At 48.0% G+C, this 25,738-nt stretch overlaps 1 protein-coding gene and 1 pseudogene across 1 annotated transcript; one reads left to right on the top strand and one right to left on the bottom strand.

Moving 5' to 3' along the window:
- Window positions 1–10,711: 10,711 nt before the first annotated feature.
- LOC122913782 lies at window positions 10,712–12,053 on the bottom strand (annotated as a pseudogene).
- A 7,293-nt stretch (window positions 12,054–19,346) lies between these two features.
- Window positions 19,347–25,251, top strand: CCL22 (C-C motif chemokine ligand 22). The gene is made up of 3 exons (XM_044260415.1): window positions 19,347–19,441; window positions 20,555–20,678; window positions 23,579–25,251. The coding sequence occupies exons 1-3, from the start codon at window positions 19,369–19,371 to the stop codon at window positions 23,661–23,663; spliced, it is 282 nt and encodes a 93-aa protein (XP_044116350.1). The 5' UTR covers window positions 19,347–19,368; the 3' UTR covers window positions 23,664–25,251.
- Window positions 25,252–25,738: the final 487 nt, after the last annotated feature.

Genomic DNA, 25,738 nt, shown 5'->3' with positions numbered 1-25,738 from the left:
CTGTCTTTCAAGTAAATAAAATCTTTAAAAAAGAAATAATGAGCACCGAGTGTTATATGCAACTGATGGATCACTGACCTCTACCTCAGAAACTAATAATACACTATATGTTAATTAATTGAATTTCAATAAAAAATATGATACACAAAGTAAAATCTTTGAAAACAAAAATAAAACAACCATGTACTTTTGCAAGCCACTGATTATATTGTACAATGGGGGGATAAAACGAACAGAACAGTGTGCAGAGAAGACTGCAGCATTAGGAGGGGTGAGGGGAGGGAGCTGTATACATCCGGTTGCAGAAGCAGAAAATACTCCGCAGGGCTCCATGAGGAATCAGTAACAGGGCTTGCCTCTGGGGAAAGAAACCAGTCTGGAATGGAGAAATGTTCACTGTTTATTCACTTGTACTTTTTTTTTTTTTTTTTTAAGTAGGCTCCCTTTTGGGGTGCCTGGGTGGCTCAGAGGGTTAAGCCTCTGCCTTGGGCTCAGGTCATGATCTCAGGGTCCTGGGGTCAAGCCCCAAATGGATCTCTCTCTCTGTCAAATAAAATCTTTAAAAAAATTTCTTTTAGGGGCGCCTGGGTGGCTCAGTGGGTTAAAGCCTCTGCTTTCGGCTCAGGTCATGATCTCAGAGTCCTGAGATCATGCATCGGGCTCTCTGATCAGCAGGGAGCCTGCTTCCCCTCCTCTATCTCTGCTTGCCTCTCTGCCTACTTGTGATCTCTCTCTCTCTCTCTCTCTCTCTCTGTGTCTGCCAAATAAATAAATAAAACCTTTAAAAAAGTTTTTTTTTTTTTATTAAAAAATAATAAATAAATAAGGTAGGCTCCATGCAAGGAGCCCAATGTGTGGCCTGAACCCTTAGGATCCCAGGACCGTAAGATCAAGACCTGAGTTGAGATCAAGAGTCGGACGCTTAACCGACTGAGCCACCCACTATTCTTTTGTATCTTTTAAAATAAAATTGTCGGCTTTGGCTGTGCCATTCCCCTGGCCTCCCTGTTCCATTTCTGGCTGCTCTGTTGGTCTGCTGCTTTTTCCAGCCAGATCACCCAGAATAATCTCTTTAATGTCTGGCCATCTGATTAATAAGCTTAATCCCCTCCCCTTGCATGGAGCGGCTTCTTCCCAGGTTCCAGAGACTAGGACTTGAGCATTTCTGGGAGGCCGTGAATCTGTCTACTGTATATAACTTTGATCAATTTCCAGTTTTTTGTTTTTGTTTTTGTTTTTTTTAAATTAACATATAATGTATTATTTGCCCCAAGGGCACAGGTGTGTGAATCATCAGTCTTACACAATTCACAGCGCTCCCCATACCTCCCCAGTGTCCATCATCCAGACACCCCAATCTTCCATCCTGCTCCACTCCAGCAACCCTCAGTTTGCTTCCTGAGATTAAGAGTCTCTTATGGTTTGTCTCCCTCTCTGGTTTCGCCTTGTTTCACTTTTCCCTCCCTCCCTCTATGATTTTCTGTCTTGTTTCCTAATTTCCTCTTATCAGTGAGATCATGTGATAATTGTCTTTCTCCGACTGACTTAATTCGCTCAGCATAATACCCTCTAGTCCATCCACTTCGTTGCAAACGACAAGATTTCGGGTTTTGGTTTTTTGGGGTTTTTTTTGATGGCTGGATAAATATTCCATTATATATGTATATATACCACATTTCCTTTATCCATTCATCTGCTGATGGACATCTAGGTTCTTCCATAGTTTGGCTATTGTGGACATTGCTGCTATAAACATTCGGGTGCCCATGTCCCTTCAGATCACTACATTTGTATCTTTGGGGTAAATACCCAGTAGTCTGATTGCTGGGTCATAGGACAGCTCTATTTTCAACTTTCTGAGGAACCTCCACACTGTTTTCCAGAGTGGCCACACCAGCTTACATTCCCCAATCTCCAGTTTAGATTGGTTCTTTCTGACTACCTTGCACTGTTTTATCATTGTTCTTTGGTGGGGAGTGTTTTCAGAGTTTGTCAGTCATTCCAGAAATCCCAGCTGTGAATGGTAAATTCATACAATGAAATACGGTCTAGGCATAAGGACAAATGCCCTGAAGGGAAAAGGAGCCACGTAGCTGAATCTCACAAACACCGTGTTGGAGGAAAGAAGGCACCTACGAAAGAATGCTTTCTGCCTGGTGCAAGACCAGATGGACAAAACACTGGTCTTGGCAGAGGTGTTGGGAAGGTGGCTTCCCTTGAGAGGCTCGTGGTTGGAAGAGGTCGTGAGGGGGTTTCTGAGTGCTGATAATCTTCTATTTTTTACTTTTTGTTTTCAAGTTTCTAGCCATCTTGCAAAAACAGTATGACAAATTCCTGTATTCCCATCACCCGGAGTCATTGTTAATATTTTGCTACCTTTCTTTTTAAAATCCTTCTCTCTTTCCAGATAAGTCATCCTGGCCCATGGGGCAGAGACAGCATCCCCCGGGCAGCCACTTTCTGGAGCTCAGGATACAAGATGCAGGGAGAGCATCCTTTTCCTTCGTGGGTGGTCTTGGAGGATACTTCTCGAGAGATACGGACCTCAGTCATCCTCCTACCTGAAAGCTCCTGGGCATTCCAGGTACTCTTAGCCCCCCACCTCTCTTAGTCCTCTCTTCCCGCCCAGATCGCTGGGCATCAGGGCAAACAAGTGACAAGCAAGTGAGGGTTAGGCGCCACCATGGAAAGAACCTTGAACTTGGAGATGTACCTCCATGGGTTTTCTCCTCTCCTCCTTCCACATCATTCCTCACCCTCTTCTGCCTCCCTCCCTGGAGGGTGTCATGTCCCCTCATAGTTCCAGCCACCACCTCTTGTCTGGGGATTGCTTACTGGGATTTCCCAGGACCAGGCATATAATCCCTCCAGCTCAGACTTTTCCCATCTGTGAAATAAGCAATGGCTGTTATGCTCTTTCAACCCCAAAAGGGCTATGGTGAGGACCGTTTGAAGCAGAGAATGAACAAGTCTTTGGTTCTCAAACAATTTGGTGCTGCAAGCGTTACTCATCCCCATTTCACAGAACTGGAGCCTGAGCCCGAGGAGTATGAGGCTTTTAGCCCAGCTCTCACTGCCAGTTGGTGCTGGAGCCGAGCCAGAGTGGGGATCTCTGAAACTTTAGGGGATAGCCACAGGAGACACAGCTTTTAGGTGCCTCTCATTTTATGGAGCAGAGAAAAGCCAGATTGGAAATGCAAAAACATAGCACATGGCTGAAGGGATGGATGGCATGTGTAGGACTGTTTGCTTTTCTAAGAGGAAAAGAAAGCACTGATGGTTTGGCAATGGGGCTTGCTCTCTGATGGCAGGCCAGAGCTAGCTCTTCATTCAGAATAAGGTACTGGAGGATAAACCATCTTCTCCTCATCTGGCCACTGCTTCTTGGAGGACTTTCATGTTTCATCATTTACAAAGACTGGTAAATGACTCTTCATCAAACCCGTTTCCTCTTCTTGGGCACCCGGCCAGATTATGGCTCCCACCTCCCTTGGCAGTCAGGTGAAGTCACGTGTCTAGATTCTGGTCGGCGGGTTATCTGGAGGAGATGGGAGGTCAAGGCACTGTTTTCTTACGATAGGAGAAACAGCAGTATAATATATGCAGATGAGATGCTACAGTCCAGGGGGGAAATTGATGCTGCCGGGAAGACGTGGGAGAATGAGAATGCCCTTGAGTCGGAGAGGTCAGGAGCAAGGGAGATGCACTTCTGTGGGCAGATACTGCAGCTGCGGGTGGGCGTTTTTCTGATAACTTCTTTTCTCTTGGGAAAATCGGAAATAAGGGTCATCGGTTGAGAGTCTGGATCAGGGAGGAAGGGTTGAAAGTTTAAGAGGAGGAAGAGAGGATGGAATAGTCTGGAGGAAGGGGAGGGTGAACGAGCCAAGGAGACGTAGTAGGACTTTGGGGCAGCACCAAGGGACCATGGGAGACTGGTGATCTTGAATGGATAGTTGGTGTGACTTGGTACTTCTCTCCAGCCATGTCTGGCTGCACGGGTACAGGTACACTAAGTGGAGTGTTGGGTTTCACTCTGGTCATGGTTGTGCCAGGAGATAGCAAGAAGAATGAGAGTTAAAGTTAGTTGGTCAAGAGAGTTGAGGGCATAGGCAGACAATGCTTGTAATGAAAGACCGTGGAAGTTGAACTGAGTGAGGAGAGAAGTAAGGACCTGAGGGAGTAGCAAGGGACAGGGAAATAGGATGGGATCAATCTGGGTGAGGTCAAAGGGTTATTGGAATTGGATACTCAAGTAGTAAGCTAAACTGATTGATGGTGGCGGTTTGTGAGGGGTCTTTGAAATTGAGATTATGCAACCACACTTATGGGTAATGATGTGGTCAAGGGTATGATCTTGGGATGGAGGAGGTGAGGTAGGGGGAGGATAAGTTCATCGGCATAAAGGAGGTCATGAAACTGAGAAGATGGTTATCGAAATTACCAGGATTATGACACAATCACACTGGGGAGAGTGACTATGAGCTGGGAGCTAAAATTGTCAGCCAAGGGTGGTGGAGAGGGCTGCAACCAGGAGCTTGGTAAGGGCTGGTAATGTCTGGCCACATCCATTTCAAAGAATCTAGGGGCTTTAGGGAGGCGAGAGGAAGAATGGCTGACTGGGAAGTAGCTTTGAAGAACATGGAGGATGCTTACCCCACCCCTGGCCCCATGGTGATAATGGGTACTGCGAAGAAAGCTACAGGGACCCAGGATCCTCAGAGGAGAACCAAGTTTAGAACGAAAAAGTGAGCAAAAAGATGAAGGCAACAGGAAGACCCAGACAAGAATGTCCATTCATTACAGAACTCTTAGTAATAGTGAACATCTGGAAACAACCTAAATGTCCATTGCCAGGGGAGTGGATAAACAGTAGATTCATCTAAAATAGAATTTGCTACACGCAACAGTGAAAACGAAATGTGCTAGATCCATGTGGATCAATAAAGTTTATAAACGTGAACTTGAGTGAAACAAGCAATTGTAAAACCGTTCCATCAAGTGTGATGCTTCCTCTCTAAGACCCACAAAACAATACTATATTTTATTTATAAAGCTATAAAAGGATAATGACCTCCTTGGGAGGGGCCCCCAGCAGCTTCAGTACGGTGGTTTTGTGGTTACCCATGGAAAACGGTGGAGGGGAAATGGGTAAGGGTGGGGGTAAGGTAGCTTTGGTTGTATCGAAAATATTTTATTTCTTAATGAAAGAAACAGAAAGAGAGAGATGAACCACACTACAAACTAAAACAGCAAAATATCAACTGCCGTTAAATTTAGGTTGTGAGTCCCAAGACTTATTTTACTTTTCTGTATGTTTGGAAGGTTTCAGTGTGAAAGTTTTAAAGATTAAAAAGCCCAGAGGGGATTACTGTGAAGTGCGGTAATCAAGATGACCTAGCACTGGCATAGGATGGGTGTGAAGATCAGTGAACTAGAACTGAGAGTCCAGAAATGAGCGCAGACAATTGACTTTTGACAGGGTGCCAAGACAATGAAATGGGGGAAAACATAGTCTTTTTCACCAGTAATGCTGGCACAATGACAGAAGAATGAAGTTGGAACCCTACCTCACATCATATACAAAGATTAACTCAAAGTGGATCAAAGATTGAAATGAAAGGGGCGCCTGGGTGGCTCAGTGGGTCAAAGCCTCTGCCTTCGGCTCAGGTCATAATCTCAGGGTCATGGGATCGAGCCCCGCATTGGGCTCTCTGCCCAGTAGGGAGCCTGCTTCCCCCGCCCCCATCTCTGCCTGCCTCTCTGCCTACTTTGATCTCTGTCTGTCAAGTAAATAAATAAAATCTTCAAAAAAAAAAAAAGATTGAAAGAAAGAGCTGAAACTGTAACACTCTTAGAAGAAAATATAAGGATAAGTCTTCGCACCCTTGGATAAGGCAATGGTTTCTTAGAGATAACACCTAAAGTAACCCAAGGAACAGTAGATCCATTGGATGTCATCACAATTAAAAACTTTGGTGCTCCAGAGGATACTATCATGAAAGTGAAAAGACAAGCCAAAGAATGGGAGAAAATAAGGATTCAAAATCAGCATATACTAAGCAAAGTAAGTCAATCAGAGAAAGACAATTATCATGTGATCTCACTGATACATGGAATTTGAGAAACAAAACAGAGGAGCATAGGGAAAGCAAGGAAAAAATAAAATAAAACCAGAGAGGGAGACAAACCACAAGAGACTGTTAATCATAGGAAACAAACTGAGGGTTGTCAGAAGGGAGAAGAGGAGGGATGGGGTAGCTGGGTGATGGGCTTGAAGGAGGGCACCTGGTGTGATGAGCACTGAGCGTATATAAGACTGACAAATCACAGACCTGTACCTCTGAAACCAATAATACTTCATATGTTAATTAATTGAATTTAAATAAAAGATGGTATCATCATACACAAAGAGCAGTTACAACTCAACAACAAAAAGACAAGTGACCCTACTTATTTATTTATATATTTATGATTTTATTTTTTTTTTTGAGAGAGAGAGGGAGCAGGAGCAGGGGGAGAGGCAGGGGAAGGACAGAGGGAGAGGGAGAAGCAGACTCCGCATGGAGCAGGGAGCACCATGCAGGGCTTATTGCTGGGCTCCATACGGGGCTCAGTCCCAGGATTCCCTTAGATCGTGACCTGAGCTGAAATCAGACACTTGATGAACTGAGCCACCCCGCCCCCTCGCCACCCCATGCTCTGACAATTTTAAAATGGACAAAGGATGGGGGTGCCTGGCTGGCTCAGTTGGAAGAGCATACGACTCTCGATCCTGGGGTTGCGAGTTTGAAACTGCATTGGGTGTGGAGGTTACTTGAAAATAAGATCTTTAAAGAAGAAAAAGGGCAGGGGCGCCTGGGTGGCTCAGTGGGTTAGCTTCTGAGAAGGCAGAGAAGCCTCTGCCTTCGGCTCAGGTCATGATCCCAGGGTCCTGGGATCGAGCCCCGCATCGGGCTCTCTGCTCAGCGGGGAGCCTGCTTCCTCCTCTCTCTGCCTGCTTCTCTGCCTACTTGAGATCTCCGTCTGTCAAATAAATAAATGAAATCTTTAATTAAAAAAAAAAGAAAAAGGGCAAAGATATGAATAGACATTCCAGGGAAGATATATAAACAGCAGATATGCATGTGATGAGATACTCAGCAACATTAGTCATTAGGAAAACATAAATCAAAACCACGATGACATACCACTTCATGCGCACTAGGAGAGCTGTAACCAACATCTAGATGGTAACAAGGGTTGACATGGAAGTGGAAGGATTGGAGCTTTATTGCCAGTCGCTATGGAAATTGGGGAAGCCTCCTTGGAAACAGCCTGACAGGTCCTTTAAAAGTGAACCATAGAGGGGTGCCTGGGTGGCTCAGTTGTTGAGCATCTTCTTTCGGCTCAGGTCATGATCTCAGGGTCCTGGGATTGAGCCCCGCATCGGGCTCCCTGCTCAGCAGGGAGTGTTCCTCCTTCTATCCATCCCCCACCTCACTCTCTCAGATAAATAAATAAAATCAGGTAACCATAGAATTGCCTATGACTTGGCAATTCCACTCCTCCTTAAACACCCCAAAGGGTTGAAAACAGACGCTCACACAAAAGTGTGGACATCATGTTATCATTTGGCTATCATCAGAATAGCCGAAATGTGGAAACGACCGCTAGTAGTAGTAGACTGCTAGTAGATGAATGGATGAACCGAATATGGTCTCCACTAGGAAATATCATTCAGTCAGAAGCAAGCACGGACTACTGAAGCGTACTTCAGCCCTGGTGATCCTTGAGAGAAATTAGGCAGCGAAAGAAGCCAGACACAAAATGCCACATGTTGCGTGGTTCCGTTTCTGTGAAATGCCCACAAAAGGCCAACTCAAAGAGTAAATTCATGGTTGTCAGGGGCTGGGGACAGGGGGGCATGGAGGGTGAGTGCTGCTGGACCTAGGGCTTCTTTCTGGGGTGATGAAGATGTTTCAGAAATGAAATAGTGAAGTGGTTACATGCTTTGTGAATATCTTAAAAGACCACTGAATTATCTACCCTTTAAAGGGGTGACTTTTTATGGTATGTGAAATGTATCTTAAAAACAAATGAACAAACCCTGGGATCCAACCCAGATGCCCTACTGTGGCCCCAGCAGATGGCTTCCGGTCTCTGAGCCTTGGTTCCTCATCCAAGCCATCAGGCATCGGTAACTCAGTCTGTTGTGGACTCCACGTGTGACTTGTCACTCTCCCTGGTGCCTCTGGGCCTAATCCGACCCTGGCTGCAGAGGGTGAGCGGTTAGGGTGCAGCTGGGCTCTGGGGTCAGACCTGAGCACCAATATAAGCCCTGCCACTCTCTGGGGACTGTCTCTGGCCTTATCTGACCTTCTCCTCAGTTTCCTCATCTGAGAAATAGGGATGATGACAGTGGCTCCTTCTAAGCGTTGCTATGGGGAGATGGTGAGCTAGTGAATGTAAAATCCAAGACCGAGTACATCTGGCACTCAGTAAGAACCAGTTGGCATCGCTGTTGTCATCCTGGTTATTGTGGCCAGGTAGCCCCAAAGTCTTTTACTTCTTCCTCCTCATCCTTCTCTCCCCATATCAAGATTTCCCACTCGCCTCATCTGCTTGTCTGGCCCAAGGGGTGGTCAGGACCTTCAAAGACCTTGCCTCCTGGTTGGGCTTTTGACCAATTCTCTTTGCCCACAAGCGCCCAGACTTGCCAGCCTGCTGTCCTCAATTAAATGTGCCCATCCTTCTTTCCAGCTCCTGGGAAAGCTGGGGTGCTCATCTTCACCCAGCCAAGTGGTGGCGGGGGATGGCAGGATGCCCTCCAGGAAGGCTTCAGAGTGGAGTGGGGCTCCCAGCTGCTCCAAAATCAAGGGCCTGGTGAGTCCCCACAGCCCCATGTGGAGCCCCTTCCTGGGACACCACCCCCCCTTTCTGCATTTGCTGAAAAGGGGAAGCTCCGAGGCAGTCGTCTGGGGCAGGGACTTTCTCTTTGCATCTCTCTGGAAGCAAAAGTCCAGACAATCTTACTTCTAGGAATTTATCCACCACTTGCATTCCCCTTGGTGAGTTTGCTCAAGGAAAGTTATTTCAGCATTTTTTTTTATTTAAATGAGAAGACTGGAAAAACCCCAAATATCCATCAATTGGGGGGATTGGCTATATACATTTTGGTCCATCTATCCAGTAGAGAACCACACACCCACTGAAGCATGAGGCCAGTCTTAAGTGTACTACAGGGCACTGCTTCCAAGATGCATTTTAGGTAAACAAAGCAGAGTGCAAAACAGTATTTTCGTGTTTACTATATACTGCCTACCCATCCTCCCTCCCTCCCTTCTATTACCTTTTTTTTTCTTCTTTTTTCCCCCCTTCTATTACTTTCAAAGGAATACCTTTATATATGTGCTTGCATATGGTTACATTGTTTCTGAAGGACAAACAAGAAACCATTCAGCCTGTTTTTCTCTGAGGAAAAGAAATGATCCAAGGGGAGCTGGTGGTCAGAAGTGGGAGAAGTACTTCTCAGTCTACTGCTTTTGTGTGCATACATTATAGATGTTATCTCTTTGAAAAGTCCATCATGCACATGGGGAAAAAGTTTCAAACCATGTAAAAGGCTATTTGGTGGAAAGTTAAGTCTCCCCTCCTCTGAACACCAGCCCCCACCCACTACCCTGTCCTTGCCTCCAGGATGACCAGTAAGATCTAAACTAGGTATGCGTGTGAATACACAGCTGTATGTAATCGCATATATTTTTATTGAGGTAAGATACGCATTAACCTAAAATTTCCCGTTTTTTTTTAAATAATGCAAAACATATATTTTCTGTATCAGACAAGAACACAGCTAAGTAGTCCAAGTCTACTGCAGCATTATAAAAATCATCCCTTCACCACAGTGTAAGGTTTAAATGCATCTGCACAAGAGTGCACACTATATAAAAAGAGTAAGGTTGCAGCTGCCCGGCCAAGCACTTCCGGTCCCTACCCAGGTCCGACTGCAATACTGGTGGTCCCAATGGTTCTATCAAAATAAATTGTGTTTAAAAAATAAAGCATTTAAAAAGACAAGTCAAAATGCCTCAGAAACTGTATCTCCAACTCAAACTTCGTCTATTTTTTTTTAAAAGATTTTATTTATTTATTTATTTGACAGAGAGAGAGATCACAAGTAGACAGAGAGGCAGGCGGTGGGGGGGGGGAGCAGGCTCCCCGCTGAGCAGAGAGCCCGACGCGGGACTCGATCCCAGTACCCCGAGACCATGACCCGAGCCGAAGGCAGCGGCCTAACCCACTGAGCCACCCAGGTGCCCCCTTCGTCTATTTTAATGTATTATTTGCCTCCCACTAATAAACCTTTATTTCACTCGTTATAACTGAGCAATGAATCTTCCACACTGAAATATCTTCCTTGCCCAATTAATCCAAAGGAAAAAAACTGAAATGATTGGTAAAGAAGAATGTAGGGACTAACACACCCTTTTAATATGTTTTTAAATATTTTTAAGGTTTAAAAAGTGTTTAAAGTTTGTAGTTCCTAGTAGGAAAACATTATCTGAATGAATACCCTAATGGCAAACCATTGAAGAGTGTTTCAGTTGCATGGGGAGCAGAGGGGTAGGGATTCTCTTCACAGCACCCCAGCTTTCTTCATGAGAAGGTCCGAGGTACGCTGGTTTGTATTATTGTGACATCCATTAGGTGAGTGAAGTTGCTTTTCCTTCAGCAAGGGCTTTATTTGTCAGAAGGGCATTATGCTTGACCTCCAAATTTGGCTGACAATTTACTTTTTTTTCTTTTTAAGATTTTATTCATTTATTTGACAGACAGAGATCACAAGTAGGCAGAGAGGCTGGCAGAGAGAGAGGAGGAAGCAGGCTCCCCGCTGAGCAGAGAGCTTGATCCCAGGACCCTGGGATCATGACCTGAGCTGAAGGCAGAGGCTTTAACCTACTGAGCCACCCAGGTGCCCCTTGGCTGACAATTTACTGATGAGATTCATAACCTTTGGGTTGCTCTGATATTTTGACGTATTTCCTGGGTTCTGGGCCACATCCTGGAAGGCCACCATAACTTCTGGATCCTGCATGGCTGCAAGAACTTCCAGATCACTAAGAATTTCATTGAGCCCAGGCATTCCTGCCATCCCAGGCATCCCCCCTGCCATTCCAGGCATTCCTTCAGGAAAATTACCAGGCATTTCCCCAGGAAAGTCAACTGGGAAAGAGCCATACTGAGCTCCTGATTGTCCTCTGGCTTCTTCCTCCCTCTGGGCTCTCTCATGTTCTTCCTGAGCCTTCTTAACCCTTTTTATTCTTTCTTTCTTTGATCTCTCGCTCTTCACGTTTTCGCTCATATTTTCTCCGATGTTCAGCAGTTTTCTGGGCCCTCGGTTGAACTTCTTTCAGCATCGCACTAGCATCTTCATCATAATCCAGTTTACGAGCAAGGGCAAGATCATATGCTGCTTCTTCCCGATGGCCCAGGAGTCTATGTGCTTTCCCGCGCCACTTATAAGGCTGAGCTGAATCAGGATTTATTTCAATAGCTCTGTCACAGTCTCGAATGGCAGCATTTGGCTTCTGTAATTTGATGAAGACACTGGCTCTCTTGGCATACAGAATGGCCAAGCGAGGATTTAGTTTGATGGCATCTGTGAACAAGTCAGTGGCTTTCTGTAGTTCACCATTATTTAGGGCATCAATGGCAGCCACTTTTTTATCATTTGCCTGATCCATCATTTCCTCAGTTATCTCTACATTTTCATCTCCCATTTCTTGAGGGGCATCGGTATCTGGTTCAATCATACCTTCATTGTCAGTTTCTAGATCACTCTCCTCACTTGACTGTTCATCCGTCTTTATGTTTTCCTCCGCCTTCTTACTATCTGGTTTTTCTTCCTTGATACTGTCTTCTGATTTAGTTTTATCAGTGGCATGTGGTATTTTACCCCCCATGCTCTCCACCCACTCCCGCAGGAAACGCATTTCCTCGGTGTGCAGAGCGCTCGGATCCAGCTTACCCATTTTCACGAAAGCCCGAAGCTCGCTCACTTTGTGGGGGTCCATGGTCCAGAGACAGTAGCAGGCGGCAGGTGCGGCTGAGGTTGCCACCCGATTCCAGCCTCGGGTACTAGCTCAGCATGATCGTCTAAAATTTCCCATTTTAACCGCTTCAGGTGCACAGCCCTGTAGTACGAAGTACATCCACAATGCTATATGACCACCATCCCTTCCAGAACTTTCTCAACTTTCTGAACCAAAACCCCATCCTATCAAACAGCCCAGTCCTCAGTCCCTGGCACCCACCAGCCCCCTTTCTGTCTCCGTGAACGTGACTGCCTCTAGGTGCCTCCTATGAGTGGGGTCCTGCAGCATTTGTCTTTTTGTGTCTGGGTTGTTTCATTGAGCTTAATGTCCTGGAGGCTCATCCTTGTTGTAGCACGTGTCAAGATTTCCTTCCTTTTTCAGGCTGAATCGTATTGCACTGTAGGCACAGACCACGTTCTGCTTATCTGTTCGTCTGTCAGTGGACATTTGAGTTGTTTCCACTTCTATGTATCTTTTAATATGTAAGAATTCATTTAAGCGAAGGAAGTTTGGAGAAAAGCGGATTTGATCCGGGAGCTTTTCAGAGTGAGCTCAGAAGGATAGGGGCGGTATCACCCACCCCCTAGGATGGGAGAAAACAGTCCCGTGGGCAACTGCTGGTGATTCCCACCTTCAGCCCCGAGAGGAACTCCCCTTTCCTTTCTTTGTAAGCTGGCTCCCTGAGTCCTGCCTGGGAGTTGAACACTGTCCCTGCCTGGGCTCCTGTTCCAGGGAGGCTGAGGAGCCCTGGAGCGCAGAGGCTGGCTGGCTGCACCTGTGGCTTACCCTTCTTCCAAGCCCCAGGGAAGTGGGGTGATGGGGTGGCAGAGGCTGAGTCAGCAGGAAGGATCATGGGGCCCTGCTGAGTCCCTGGGGACACAGGTGCTCTCCAGGGGCAGCCCCTGAGCCCACCCATGGAGGGGCCTCCGCCCCGGAGGGCCTCCATGTAAGAAAACCCCAAGTTCAGATGAAGAACCACCAAACCGGTTCTCTGCCTGTCACTTGCAATTTTCCAATGACAGCTAATTTTCTACAGGATGACTTCCACATTTAAAAAGTATTTCTTCTTTTCTCCTCATGTTTTTATTTTTTTTTTAAATTTTAAAAGATTTTATTTATTTATTTGACAGACAGAGATCACAAGCAGGCAGAGAGGCAGGCAGAGAGAGAGAGGGAGATGCAGGCTCCCCACTGAGCAGAGAGCCCGATGCAGGGCTCGATCCCAGGACCCTGGGATCATGACCTGAGCCAAAGGCAGAGGCTTTAACCCACTGAGCCACCCAGGCACCCCTCCTCATGTTTGTATTAGGAAACACTTTATTACTATTTTTGCTATTATTATTTTTTAGATTTTATTTATTTACTTACTTAAGAGAAATAGAGAGAGAGAGTGCATGTGTGCACATGTGCCTGTGAGTGTGGGGGAGGGGAGGGGAGTGGGGAGGAGCAGAGGCAGGGGCAGGTGCAGAGGGAAGGGAGAAGAATCTCAAGCAGATGCCCCACTAAGTATGGAGCCCAAGACAGGGAGGGCTCCATCCCGTGACCCTGAGGTTCTGACCTGGGCTGAAACCAAGAGTCAGAGGCCCAAAGGACTGAGCCACCCAAGCGCCCCTATTATGAAACACTTTAAATGCTCAGGAATTTTGTAGTTCGGTGATGACTAGCATATCCCCCACCTAGCTCCAACATTGTTAATATTTGGCTATATTCGCTTTGTCTCTCTCTTTCCCTCTCTGGGATATCTGCATATATATGTAAGTACATAGACATACACAACCACATATATGCTAACACACGCATATGCACACATACATATATATATAAGCATATACATTTATATACACTCACAGATAAAAGCATACATGTATACACATACACACATCTATAAGTACACACACTTAACTTTACACAAGTATACACACACACGTATTTCCCCTGAACATGAACTCTTCAAAAGTAAGGTCTTCATGACCTTTGCCCCTAAACACTTTAGTGTGCGTTTCTTACATCTCTCTCTCTTTTTTTTTTTTTTTTTTAAGATTTTATTTATTTATTTGACAGACAGAGATCACAAGTAGGCAGAGAGGCAGGCAGAGAGAGAGAGGGGGAAGCAGGCTCCCCGCTGAGCAGAAAGCCTGACGTGGGGCTCGATCCCAGGACTCTGGGATCTTGACCTGAGCCGAAGGCAGAGGCTTAACCAACTGAGCCACCAGGTGCCCCTCTCTCTTTTTTTTTTTAAGATTTTATTTATTTATTTGATAGAGATCACAAGTAGGCAGAGAGAGAGAGGAGGAAGCAGGCTCCCTGCTGAGCAGAGAGCCCGATGTAGTGCTCGATCCCAGGACCCTGAGATCATGACCTGAGCCGAAAGCAGAGGTTTTAACCCACTGAGCCACCCTGGCACCCTGTCTGTTACGTCTCTTAAGAATAAGGGCATTCTCGGGGTGCCTGGGTGGCTCAGTGGGTTAAGCCTCTGCCTTCGACTTGGGTCATGGTCTCAGGGTCCTGGGATTGAGCCCTGAGTCGGGCTCTCTGCTCAGCGGGGAGCCTGCTTCCCCCTCTCTCTCTCTGCCTGCCTCTCCGCCGGCTTGTGATCTCTGTCTGTCAAATAAATAAATAAAATCTTAAAAAAAAAAAGAATAAGGACATTCTCCTACATCTTCTTAAAGTCTTTATTCCGCCTAAGATCAACAATAAAGCCCTAATATCATCTAATATTTAAATTTCCCCATCTGTCCCCAAATTGTCTTTTGTAGCAGTTGTTCCAAAACTAGGATTCAAAGTCCACATATTGGGTTGCGATGTCTCTTAAATCTCTTTAACCTTAAATGTCCCTATTCACTTTTTTTTTTTTTTTAAACAACATTGACTTTTTGTTGATCCCAGGATAGTAATCTTGTAGAGGCACTGGAAGGACCCACCTTCTGGAGATGTCTGTCTTCTCATGGCGTTGTTCATCTTTTTCTAGCCTCTGTATTTCTTATAGACTGGACGTTAGGATTAGAAGCTTGATTAGATTCTGGGTAACAAGTTTTCCTTCTTTTTATTTTATTTTATTTATTTGATAGAGGAAGAGAGAAAGTGAGTACACAAGCAGGAGGGAGAGAGAGAAGCAGACTTCTCGCCGAGCAGGGAGCCCGATTCAGGGCTCAATCCCAAAACCTTGGGATTATGACCTGAGCTGAAGGCAGATGCCCAACCGGCTGAGCCACCTAGGTGCCCCCTTCTTTTTTAAGACTTTAATTTTTTTAAAGCAGTTTTAAGTTCATGGCAAAATTGAAAGGAAGCTACAGAGAATTTCCTTGTATCTTCTGCCCTCACATGTGCACAGTCTCCCGCATTATCAACATCCCCAGCCAGAGTGGTCCATTTGTTACAACTGGTCAACCTACACACACACACACACACACACACACACACACACACACACACCCTTATCACATTTTTTACCTTACAGTTTCTTCTTGGCTTTGTATTTACTATAGGTTTGGAGAAAAACACGCTAATGACACGTATCCCTCATTGTGGTATCATACAGTGTATTTCCACGGCCCTAAAAGTCCTCTTTGCTCTGCCTATTCATCTCTCCCTCCCCCTAACCCCTGGAAACCACCGATCTTCTTACTGTGTCCATAGTTTTGTCTTTTCCAGAATGTCACAGAGTTGGAATCCTACAATATGCAGCCTTTTCAAATTGGCTTCTTTCCCTTAGTCATATTTAAGTAAATGGAAGATTCCTCCATGCCTGTTCATGGCTTGATAACTCACTCACTATAACTCATTTCTTTTTTAGCACTGAAGAATATTCCATTGTCTCAATAGGCCACAGTTGATCTATCCCCCTACTGAAGGACATCTTGGTTACTTCTAAGTTGTGACATTTATGAAAATGAATGTAGGCTTTTGTGTGGACATAAATAACTTGTCTGGGGACATGCCAAGGAACGTGATCACTGGATCCCATACTGGGAGTATGTTTCGTTTTGTAAGAAACTGCCAAACTGCATTGCAGAGTGGCTGGACCATTTGGCATCCGCACCGACAGTGGACTGGGGTTCTCGGTCCTCACCCTTACCAGCATCTGGTGCGTCAGTGTTCCAGATTTTGGCCTTTCCAATGGGTGTGTCATGGTGCCTCACTGTTGTTTTAATTTGCATTTCCCTGATGACATACAATGTGGAGTATCTTTCCATATACTTTTGTTTTCTTTCTTCTTTTTTTTAATGTAGGTATGTATGTGATCTCACATGCATACATATGTACGTATGTATGCATCTCACAACCCCGAGATCCTACTCCTCCAACTGAGCCATTCTTTTTTTTCAACTGATGAAATATATACAACATCAAATTAACCATTTTAACCATTTTTGATGGTTATTTTATGGTTTTTTGATGGTTGCGCAGCATTAATTACATTCAGGTGGTTGTGCCCCGTCACCACCAACCATCTCCAGAACTTTTCCATCTTCCCAGTCTGAAACTCTGGGCTCATTAAACACTAACCAACCATTCCCTCCTCCTTCCAGCACCTGGCAACCATCCTTCTACTCTATGAATTTGATGACGAGGAACCTCACAGAAGTGGAATCACACAGTGACAGTCACACAGTGACTGGCTTTGGGTTACGTCCCTTGACGCGAGGTCTTCCCAGGGGGTGCTGTGTACTTCTTTGCCTCTCCTTCAGCTGCCTCCTGCTCCCCCACCCTTTCTGTCCCCGCTGCTCTGCCCTCTGGCAGGGCCTTATTTATTTATTTATTTATTTATTTATATTTACCTATTTATTTGAGAGAGCGTGCATGGTGCACAAGCCTGTGAGCGGGAGAAGGGCAGAGGGAGAGGGAGAGAGAGAATCCTCAAGCAGACTCTGTGCTGAGCACTGAGTCCGACACAGGGCTCGATCTCACGACCCATGATATCATGACATATGAGCCGAAATCAAGAGTCCGACGCCCCGGGGGCTGAGTCACCCAGGCGCCCCTAGCCCCGCGAGGGCCTTCACACTTGCCTCTTCCTCCCTGGCAGGCTCCTTCGTATCTTGTGTGTTTCAGCTCCTCACAGAGGCCTTTACTGACCAACCACAGCTGCTTCTCTATCGTCACAGTCTCTTTTCCTCCATTTGATTTTCTTCACGGCACCCACGATTGCCCGATATTACCCTGTTTGGTATTTGCCTGTTTATCATCCGTCTCCAGGGTAAAATCTACGTTAGCAGGGACACGTTCACTGTCATATACCAGACCCTGGTACTGTCCCTGGCCCATGACAGGGGCTCGTATTAGTTCCCTCCTGCTGCTGTAACACATGGTCACAAATGTAGGGACTTCAAAAGACACAAACCGACTCCCTTATGGTTCCGGAAATCAGATGTCCTCAGATGGTTTCAGTGGGACCGAAATCGAGGCATCAACAGAGCTATATTCCTTCTGGAAGTCCCAGAAGAGTGTCTGTTTCCTTGCATTTTCCAGCTTCTAGAGGCTGTCTGCATTCCTGGGTTCATGATCCTACATCTTCCAGACTTCTGCTTCCATCATTCTATCTCCTCTCCTGCTCTGAATCTGACCCAATCTTATAATGACTCCGTGAAGCTGTTGGGCCCAAAAGGAGAAACCAGACAACCTCCCTATTTTACAGGGATTATGACCAGAGCCAAAGGCGGAGGCCTTAACCTACAGTGCCACTCAGGCACCCCTTATTTTACAGTCTTTAACTTAAACACATCTGCAAAGTCCCAGTTACCATGTAAGGTCACATATGCACATATTTCAGGAAATAAGACACATTGCAGGCACTGTTATCTTGTCTACCACAGGGCTCAATAAATATTTGTGGAACGAATGATAAATGGATGGGTGGGGCCCTTTGCAAATGTAGTGCTGGGTCCTGAATTTCTGGGCTGGCTCAGTCACTGACTGGTTGTGTGACCTTGGGCAAGTCCCCTTATTCTCTGAGCCTCAGTTTCCTCCTTCGTTGCATGTGTCCAGAGCGTCCACTGGGGACCCCACTCTCAGTAGACACTGGGAATGCCAAGACAGACATAAGCAGACCCTTGTCTTCCAAGAGCATGGAGTTTGGCTTCTGGGAAGGAGACTGAGAAAGGGAAAACTTGACATCGTCTGCACAGGGCCATGTTCTAGGTCACCCTGCAGAACTTTCAAGTCCTGAGGGGGTGTGCTTACCTAGTAGGTGACATTTCACATGGCTCTTAATGCATGAGTAGGAGTTTATGCGGTAGAGAAGTAAAAAGGGCATTGATGCCCAAGGACAGACTGCAGAGCTCTTTGAGGAAGTGTGAGGACTGTGGTGTGATCCCTCAGAGGAGGGAGGCCAGTGTGGGAGGGAGCGTGTCTGGGAAGGAGGCCTTGAAGGCCACAGTTAGGGGCTTGGGCTCTGTCCTCAGGTCAAAGGTCACAGCAGGTTTTGAAGAAGGAGAGAGGCCCGTGCAGCTCTGAATCTGGGCCGCTCCAGCCACCCCAAGAGGGGATTGAGGGCTGAAGCTGGCCCGGGGTGAGGGTGGCCTGGACTAGGCAGGGACCATGGGACTAGAAGGGAGGGGACAGATTCAAGAGAAATGTAGGACGTAGTCAGTGGGATATGGTGAGAGATCGAGAAGGGGGTGGATAAGGAAGAGACCGGAGACAGCTGGGAAGGAAGAACAGGCAGGAGGGAAATGTGTGGAAGCTCTTTGCAACTGTTGAAGGGATCATGCATTGGCCCAACTTGGGATTTTGGGAGAAGCGGCAGAAGAGGCTGATGCAGGGAGCAGAAACCAGCCCCGTGCGTTCTCAGGCCTCTCCTTCTGAGGAGACATCAGTGATGAAGATCATTAAGGCTACAAGGTGAGGGTTTAGGACTGGTCAGCCCCTGCCCTCATCCTTACTGCCTTACAAACAACCACGGAGGTAAGTAGGTAGGGCTGTGAAACCATCTCCCCCATTTCCAGATGGGCAAACTGATCCTCAAAGACATCCAGTGACATGGTGAAGGCCATCAAGTCAGTGGACCCTGGAGAGCACAGGCCTCTAAACCCAGCTGACGGGGATTTTGCAAGTCTCTTGAGACTCCGAGGGGAGGGCAGACAGGGGGTCCCCTCTGAGCTGTTCCCAGCCACAGAGAATTTCCTTTTATTTGGAGGAAGCGGGAGTTCTTCTTTCATAATGTGAATGTCAGAGATTCTGAGCCCACCGGTGACTAAGAGTGTCTGAAGCTTGTGGGTGTAGCGTGTTTAAATACCAGACCTCCCTGTCATCCGGTGATTACAGACACCTGGACTGGGACACAAAGGACAAGAGCATGGCCAGCCTGAAGACTGCACTCCTGGCTGCCCTTGTCTTTCTTGCTCTGACACTTCAAACAACTGAGGCGGGTAAGGCTGGGGAGAGGGAGGACTCCCTGCAGAGGCCAGGATCAGACACTGCAGTCTCTTCCTCATGAAGCAGAAAGAGCACCAGACTGAGAGAAAATGACTCCAGTTCACTTCTGGCTCTGGGCTAGTCATGTTGCTTCTCTGGGCCTCAGTTTATGCATCTGTGAAATGTGTAGTCTCAAAGGCATGGAGTCTAGGATCTGTCTCAGCTGGGTTGGGGGTTTGTGGTGGGCATGGCCTGGGGTCCTCTGGAAACCAGAGAACTCAAGCATAGGACCCTTGGGGTGTGGAGAAGGAGCCACCAAATGGGGCCGTCTGGGATGGGAAAAGGCAGGAGCTGGGGTAAGGGATATTCCCTTGGAAAGCGGGTCCTGCTCTCCTACCACCTCATGTGCTCCAGAGCCTGCCCTCGACACTGAGTCCCTACCTTCTTTTACTCAGGTTTGGGGGTTCCTGGGAACTCTTCCTGCATTAAAGTCCCCATCGATTTGGTACTGTTATCACCCTTCTGGTTGGGGGAGGCTAGTGGGACTTGCCCAGGGTGGCCTGGTAACAGGGCAGAGCAAGACTCGAACCCAGGTCTGCACCATTGGACTCTGCCTGAGCCCTTATCCTGACTCACCAGAGTCATGCTGTGTGACTCCGGGTAAGACATCCCCCTCTCTGGGCTTCAGCTTCCCCCACGTACACCTTGAAGTTTAGAGTAGGTGTGAGGTGAAGCAGACCTCTGCCATTGCCTGGGAACTCATCTGACTCAAAATGCACGTCTGACCCAGCGGGGCTGGGGGCAGGCGCCGGGCATTCCCGACAAGCCCCCAGGTGCTGCTGATGGTGCCGGTGCACGGGCCTCACCTTGAACAGCTGGGCTCCTTCCTGTGCAGAGTCTTGGGTCCCACCTAGAAGCCTAGGGCTTCACTGATTCTCAGTCACTGTAAGTCCCTCTCCTTGGAGCCGACCTACATAGACTGGGCCCTTCAGAGACCCTGAGCCTGGGGACTTTGAGGGTCCAGAGTCCCCCTGGCACCAGCCTTCCATATGAGAACAGAAGTGTGGCTCAGAGGTTGGGGCCATGGGTGACCTGCCTATGCCCAGCTGGGGAACCTTCTCCTCCAGGTCCTTATGGCACCAACGTGGAAGACAGCGTCTGCTGCCGGGAGTACTTCCGTCACCCTCTGCCTCTGCGCATGATCAGGTTTTTCTACTGGACTTCAGACTCGTGCCGGAGGCCTGGCGTGGTGTGAGTATGGAGCTGGGGAGGCAGGGCCTGGCCTTGGAGAGCCCGGTGGGTTTGGCCCAGGAGGGTCCGGGAGAAGTGGGGGGGCGGGGGACAGACCCAGGGATGGGGGACGTACAATCCGTCCTTGAAATGGCTCAGAAAAGAAATCCTGTGGTCATTCGACAAATCTCATGGGGTGCCTGCCAGGTGCTGGGTGGCGCGCCGTGTCCCCAGGGTGCAGATCTGAATGAACCAGGCGCCGGCTGTCTGTCTGCACGGCAGAACTCGCGTGGGCCGTGTGGAGCTGTAGCGTGGGGAGCAGCGTGCTGGCAGTGTGCCCAGAGCCTCTGAGTCAGCAGCGATGCTCCTAGCAGAAGCATCTGGAATCCTCCCCAGCACCCTGGGAGTTAGCTGAGGCAGCCCATTGCTCCCCGAGGAGTACAGAGCTGACAGAGAGTGTCCCACGGCCAGGCAACCGGGCACAGTTCTGAGCATTCCTGTGTGAACTCAGGTCGCCCCACAGCCTTCCTACAAGGCGTGTGGTCATCTGCATTTTGCAGATGGAGAACCAGGTGCAGGGAGTTGGGGCGGGGGAGTGATTTGCTCGAGGCTGCCAGGCTCAAATCAGAACTCCTGGGTCCCCGCTCAGGGTTTTCTCTTGAGGTTTTTGTTCTCTTTTGCCTTTGTCTCTCCATGTCTTTGCTTCCTTTTCCTTGGCCTGGAGCCTGGGGCCTGCACCTGCCACTGGCTGCATGAGGTGGCCTGTCCCTGGGGCTGCTACCTGTCAACTCGCTCAGTGGGGTGTCTGGGCCTGGGGCCTCATGACCCCCTTTGGGGCTCCATCATCTTCTCACCTTCCTCCATACTCATCTTCCATCCCTCACAGGAGTCTGTGGGTGAATAACAAAGATGGCTGAAGTGGGTTTGTGTCACTTCAACTCTGAAACTCAGTTTCCCCATCAGTATAACAGGAGCGATCACATTTCTCTATCTATCTATCTATCAATTTGTTTTTTAAGGCTTTTTTTTTAAGATTTTATTTATTTATTTGTCAGAGAGAGAGAGCGAGAGAGCGTGATAATGCACAAGCAGGCAGAGAGGCAGGCAGAGAGAGATCAAGGGAAGCAGGCTCCCTGCTGGGCAAGGAGCCCGATGCGGGACTCGATCCAGGACCCCGGGATCATGACCTGAGCCAAAGGCAGCGGCCTAACCAACTGAGCCACCAAGGTGTCCCAAGGTTTTTTTTTTTTTTTTACAGATTTATTTATTTGACAGAGAGAGACATAGTGAGAGAGGGAATACAAGCAGGGAGAGAGAAAGAGAGGGAGAAGCAGGCTCCCTTCTCTGCGGGGATGTAGGGCTTGATCCTAGGGCCCTGGGATCACGACCTGAGCTGAAGGCAGAGATGCTTAACAACTGAGCCACCCAGGCGCCCCCACTTTCTTTTTCTTTTTTTTTTTAAGGATTTGACTTTTAGGTAATCTTTCCACCTAATGTGGGGCTCGAACTCACAAACCCGAGATCAAGAGTCACACGTTCCACCCACTGAGTCAGCCAGACAGCCCTCCTTCATTTATTTTTATTTATCAAATCTGTAAAGAGTGCTCGCTAAATGCTAGGCACTTACAACCGCTTTATAAATTTGAACTCATTTAATCCTTGAAACAACCCTATGTTGTAGGTGCTGTTCTGATCACCTTTTGCCAGGCAAGGCCAGGGGCACAGAGAGGTTGTGGAACCTCCTGAGCGGCACAGGGCATGGTAATAGTAAGCAAAACGTGTAATGCTCGGTCCCTGGCCTATAAAGATGTTCAGTAAAAGACAGCACACGTGATTATTGGCGTTTGAGCCAGAAGGCGCTCTGGAAAGAATGTCCTGACAAAGGTGGAGATGGAGTTTCAGAGGGGGGCTGAGTCTTACCCAGTGTCACACAGCAGCCAGGGCAGGCTGCCCGTATGGCCAACATCAACACTGCTGCCTTCTTTGTTCTTTCTGTTCACTGGTTGTCTGTGGGGTGGGGACAGGTCTGAGAAGTAGGGGAGCTTGGAGCTTCTAGGCCCCATGGACAGGCTCTTGAGAGGCAGGAAGGGAGTAGGGCTGTGGGCATGTCCTTGACCTCTAGCCAGCTTTAAGTCCATTTCTGCCAACAATGGCTGTGAGGGTGGGAGAAAGCCTGCGATTGCCGTGTGATCTTGGGTCAGTGCCTACCTCTCTTCTCTGTGCTTTGGGCTTCTAGGGGGCATAATGAATCAGATCTTACCAGCTCTGGCACTCGGGCAAGCTGTTTTACCCTCTTGGGCCTCACTTTCCTCACCTATGAAATGGGTAGAATAATAGGGCCCCATAGGATTTATGAAGAAAATCATTGTGAAGAGTTCAGTTCCTCTCTGCTGGGAGCTGCTCTGAGCCCATCAGTTTGTATTAACTCATCTAATCTTCATTCAAGGACCATGAATATCATCCCCATTTTACAGATGTGGTAACTGAGGGACTTGCCAGCAATGGTAGAGCTAGGATTTTAACCCAGATGAGCAGGCTCCAAAGTTCCTGGGTTACTACCCAATATCCTCTCCCCCAAGGTGATGTGAGCAATGGTTGTGAGACTCCTGGGCATTTTATTCCCTGACCTGACCTGGCACTCAAGCCTGGGGCTGAGGAACTGAGAGTCCGGGAAGTCCTAGCCTCTGTCTCCTCCTCTCCCCGTGAAGAAGTGTGTTTACATACAGCAGGGGCCTCATAAAAATTGAGACACTCTATGTAGCAAGTACTCCTGCCCGGGGCAGGGCCACATAAATGCTAAGCGACTCTGTATGGTGGGCATCTCTGCATACCGTAAGTGACTCATAAATGCTAAGCTTCCTGAGAAGAGTTGTAGCATCCTTGCTGCGTGCTAATGCTCCCTCATTCCCTCCTCCTTCCAGCTTCCTAACTGTCAAGGACCGGGAGATCTGTGCTGACCCCAGAATGCCCTGGGTGAAAAAGATTGTCCAGAAACTGAGCGCATGAGGAAGGGCCCTGCCCTGAGGACCGTTGCCTTGGCTCCTCCGGGAAGGCTCACAGAGCCCCACCTCCCCGCCATCACAGCTGTTCCCCAACACAAGCCTGTGCCAACGAATCTCTACACCATCTTTTATCTCTGTCCCTGAAGCTGTCACACTCAGACGAGCCTCCACACTGTCCCTCATCTCCCCTCTTATGCCTCCAACCCATCCTCTACCCCACCACAGCCAGAGAGGCCACAGTCCTGCTCAGTTACTCCCTGGCTCAAAAACCCTCCCACAGCTCCCCATTGCCCCAGGCTGTGGTGAAAGCTGGGGAGCCTGACACCTGTCTCCAGCCCTGCCTCACTTCCCTTCGCGCATGTTGGACTCCAGCTCCCTGTTTTCTAAACTCATGCTGTACATATGTTGTCCAGGTCTTTCTCTAGGCTGCTCCCGATGCCCAGAATGTCTTCCCATCACCTGCACGTATCCAACCCTCCCGGCCCTCTGAGGCATTGCACAGCCCAAGCTGCCAGCAATTGAGTTTTATTTTGGTTTTTGTTTTTTTTTTTTTTTCAGATGTCCCCTGACCCTCTGCCCTCTCTAAACAGCCCTGATTGCAGTCTTCCCCGAATTCTCAGGACTTGGGGGCTTGCCCTCCAGCCCCACTGGCTGGACCAAGGTCCCATGCCTGAGTTACTTTGTCTCCTGGCCTCTTAACACCGAGTGCAGAGCACAGGGCCTGGTTCAGAATCGGGCTCAACGAATGGCTATAGACTGAATTAATAAAAGTAATGTTCCTCTCCCAGCTCCCAACTCCCACCTCCCAAAGACCCTCACACATCAATACAGAGACTCAAGTGCATCTAGAAAGCAGCCAGCTGAGTCAATTGTGAAGCCTCAAATTTGCCCAGATTCACCTTTCATCCCCATTTCAGTTTTGTGTTGGGTCTGTTTACTCTTCTTGTTTCCCTCTAGTCTTGACTGCTCCTCCAACCTCCAACACCCAGGCCTGACCTCTTCAGAGTCCCCCCACTTTCCCTCTCTCTTTTCCCTAATAACCAGTAACTTAATTTTCACTATGGTGTGAATGACTACACTTGGCTTGGTATTAACAAGCTCTAGCTATATTTCTATAAGAAAAGAGGGCAAATGTTTAAGGGGCCAACTGAATGAATGGAGGAATTTTAGGAACTGTGTGGGAGGGGGACAAGGGGGATCTTTTCTGGTCCTGGGAGTGTGCAGGCATAGTTAAATGGAAGAGCCTTGGGTGAAGATTGTTCTTGGGTGGCAGGGGTCAGCATAAGGACTGGGATTTGGGGTTTATCTGCACTTTCTTGGGGACCACAGATTCACCAGATAAAAGAAAGAAACTTTACACTCGGCTTGTTTCTTTCTGAGGTGGCCTGGGGCAGCGCAGGAGGGGGGTCATTTCTCTGGAATTCTGAGACTGTTGAACCTCTCTGAGCCTCACTTGAGTATGAGAATACCATTCTCTGTGGGGGCTGTGGGGTTAGGTCCAGAACACGGGAAAGAAAATGCTAACCTACCCCTGCCCCATGCATAGGGCCCTCCAGCATCCTGGGATTTCCCCTCCCTTCCTGTCCTGACCTTGTCCCTCAGGCCTTCTGAAAAAATAAATCCTCTACAACAATATCTGCTTGCTTCCTTGGCATTTGCTGGCCTGGTAAGGTGGGGCAGGGGGGCACCGTTACCTCCTCACTCCCAACAGGGAAGCCCTTGATGTTACTGATGTGTGAGCTGGCCTGCCCAAGGTCACCCTGCGAGGCGATGGGGAGCCAGGACTAGACATGAGGACCCGGGGAGTAGCTGTGGAGGTGCCAAACCCCAAACATTTGTCTGCCAGGCCAGGCCCCTGCCGAGCCTCTTGTTGGGAGGATCTGATGAAGTCACTCATTCAGTCCCCAAGTCTAGAGCTTTAGGCCGCATATTCATTCATTTATTCATTTGCCCGTCACGGATTCAATAACCCAACCTCAACCCTCCGCCTTGAAGCATCAGCGCAGAGGGGGAGGAGAGTGTATTAGTCAGGAAAGTCTGCTTCCTACAATAAATAGTCCCAGGATCTCAGTCGTTCAT

This window comes from Neovison vison, chromosome 7, assembly GCF_020171115.1.
Source record: "Neovison vison isolate M4711 chromosome 7, ASM_NN_V1, whole genome shotgun sequence".
Lineage (NCBI taxonomy): Eukaryota > Metazoa > Chordata > Mammalia > Carnivora > Mustelidae > Neogale > Neogale vison.
This window is presented reverse-complemented; position numbering and strand designations above follow the sequence as displayed.

Excerpts from the sequence above, each read along its gene's own strand:
- CCL22 (XM_044260415.1), top strand. The coding sequence starts at position 19,369 with ATGGCCAGCCTGAAGACTGCACTCCTGGCTGCCCTTGTCTTTCTTGCT. Across the intron at positions 19,442-20,554 it reads ACTTCAAACAACTGAGGCGG|GTCCTTATGGCACCAACGTG; the intron begins GTAAGGCTGGGG and ends CTTCTCCTCCAG. Across the intron at positions 20,679-23,578 it reads TGCCGGAGGCCTGGCGTGGT|CTTCCTAACTGTCAAGGACC; the intron begins GTGAGTATGGAG and ends TCCTCCTTCCAG.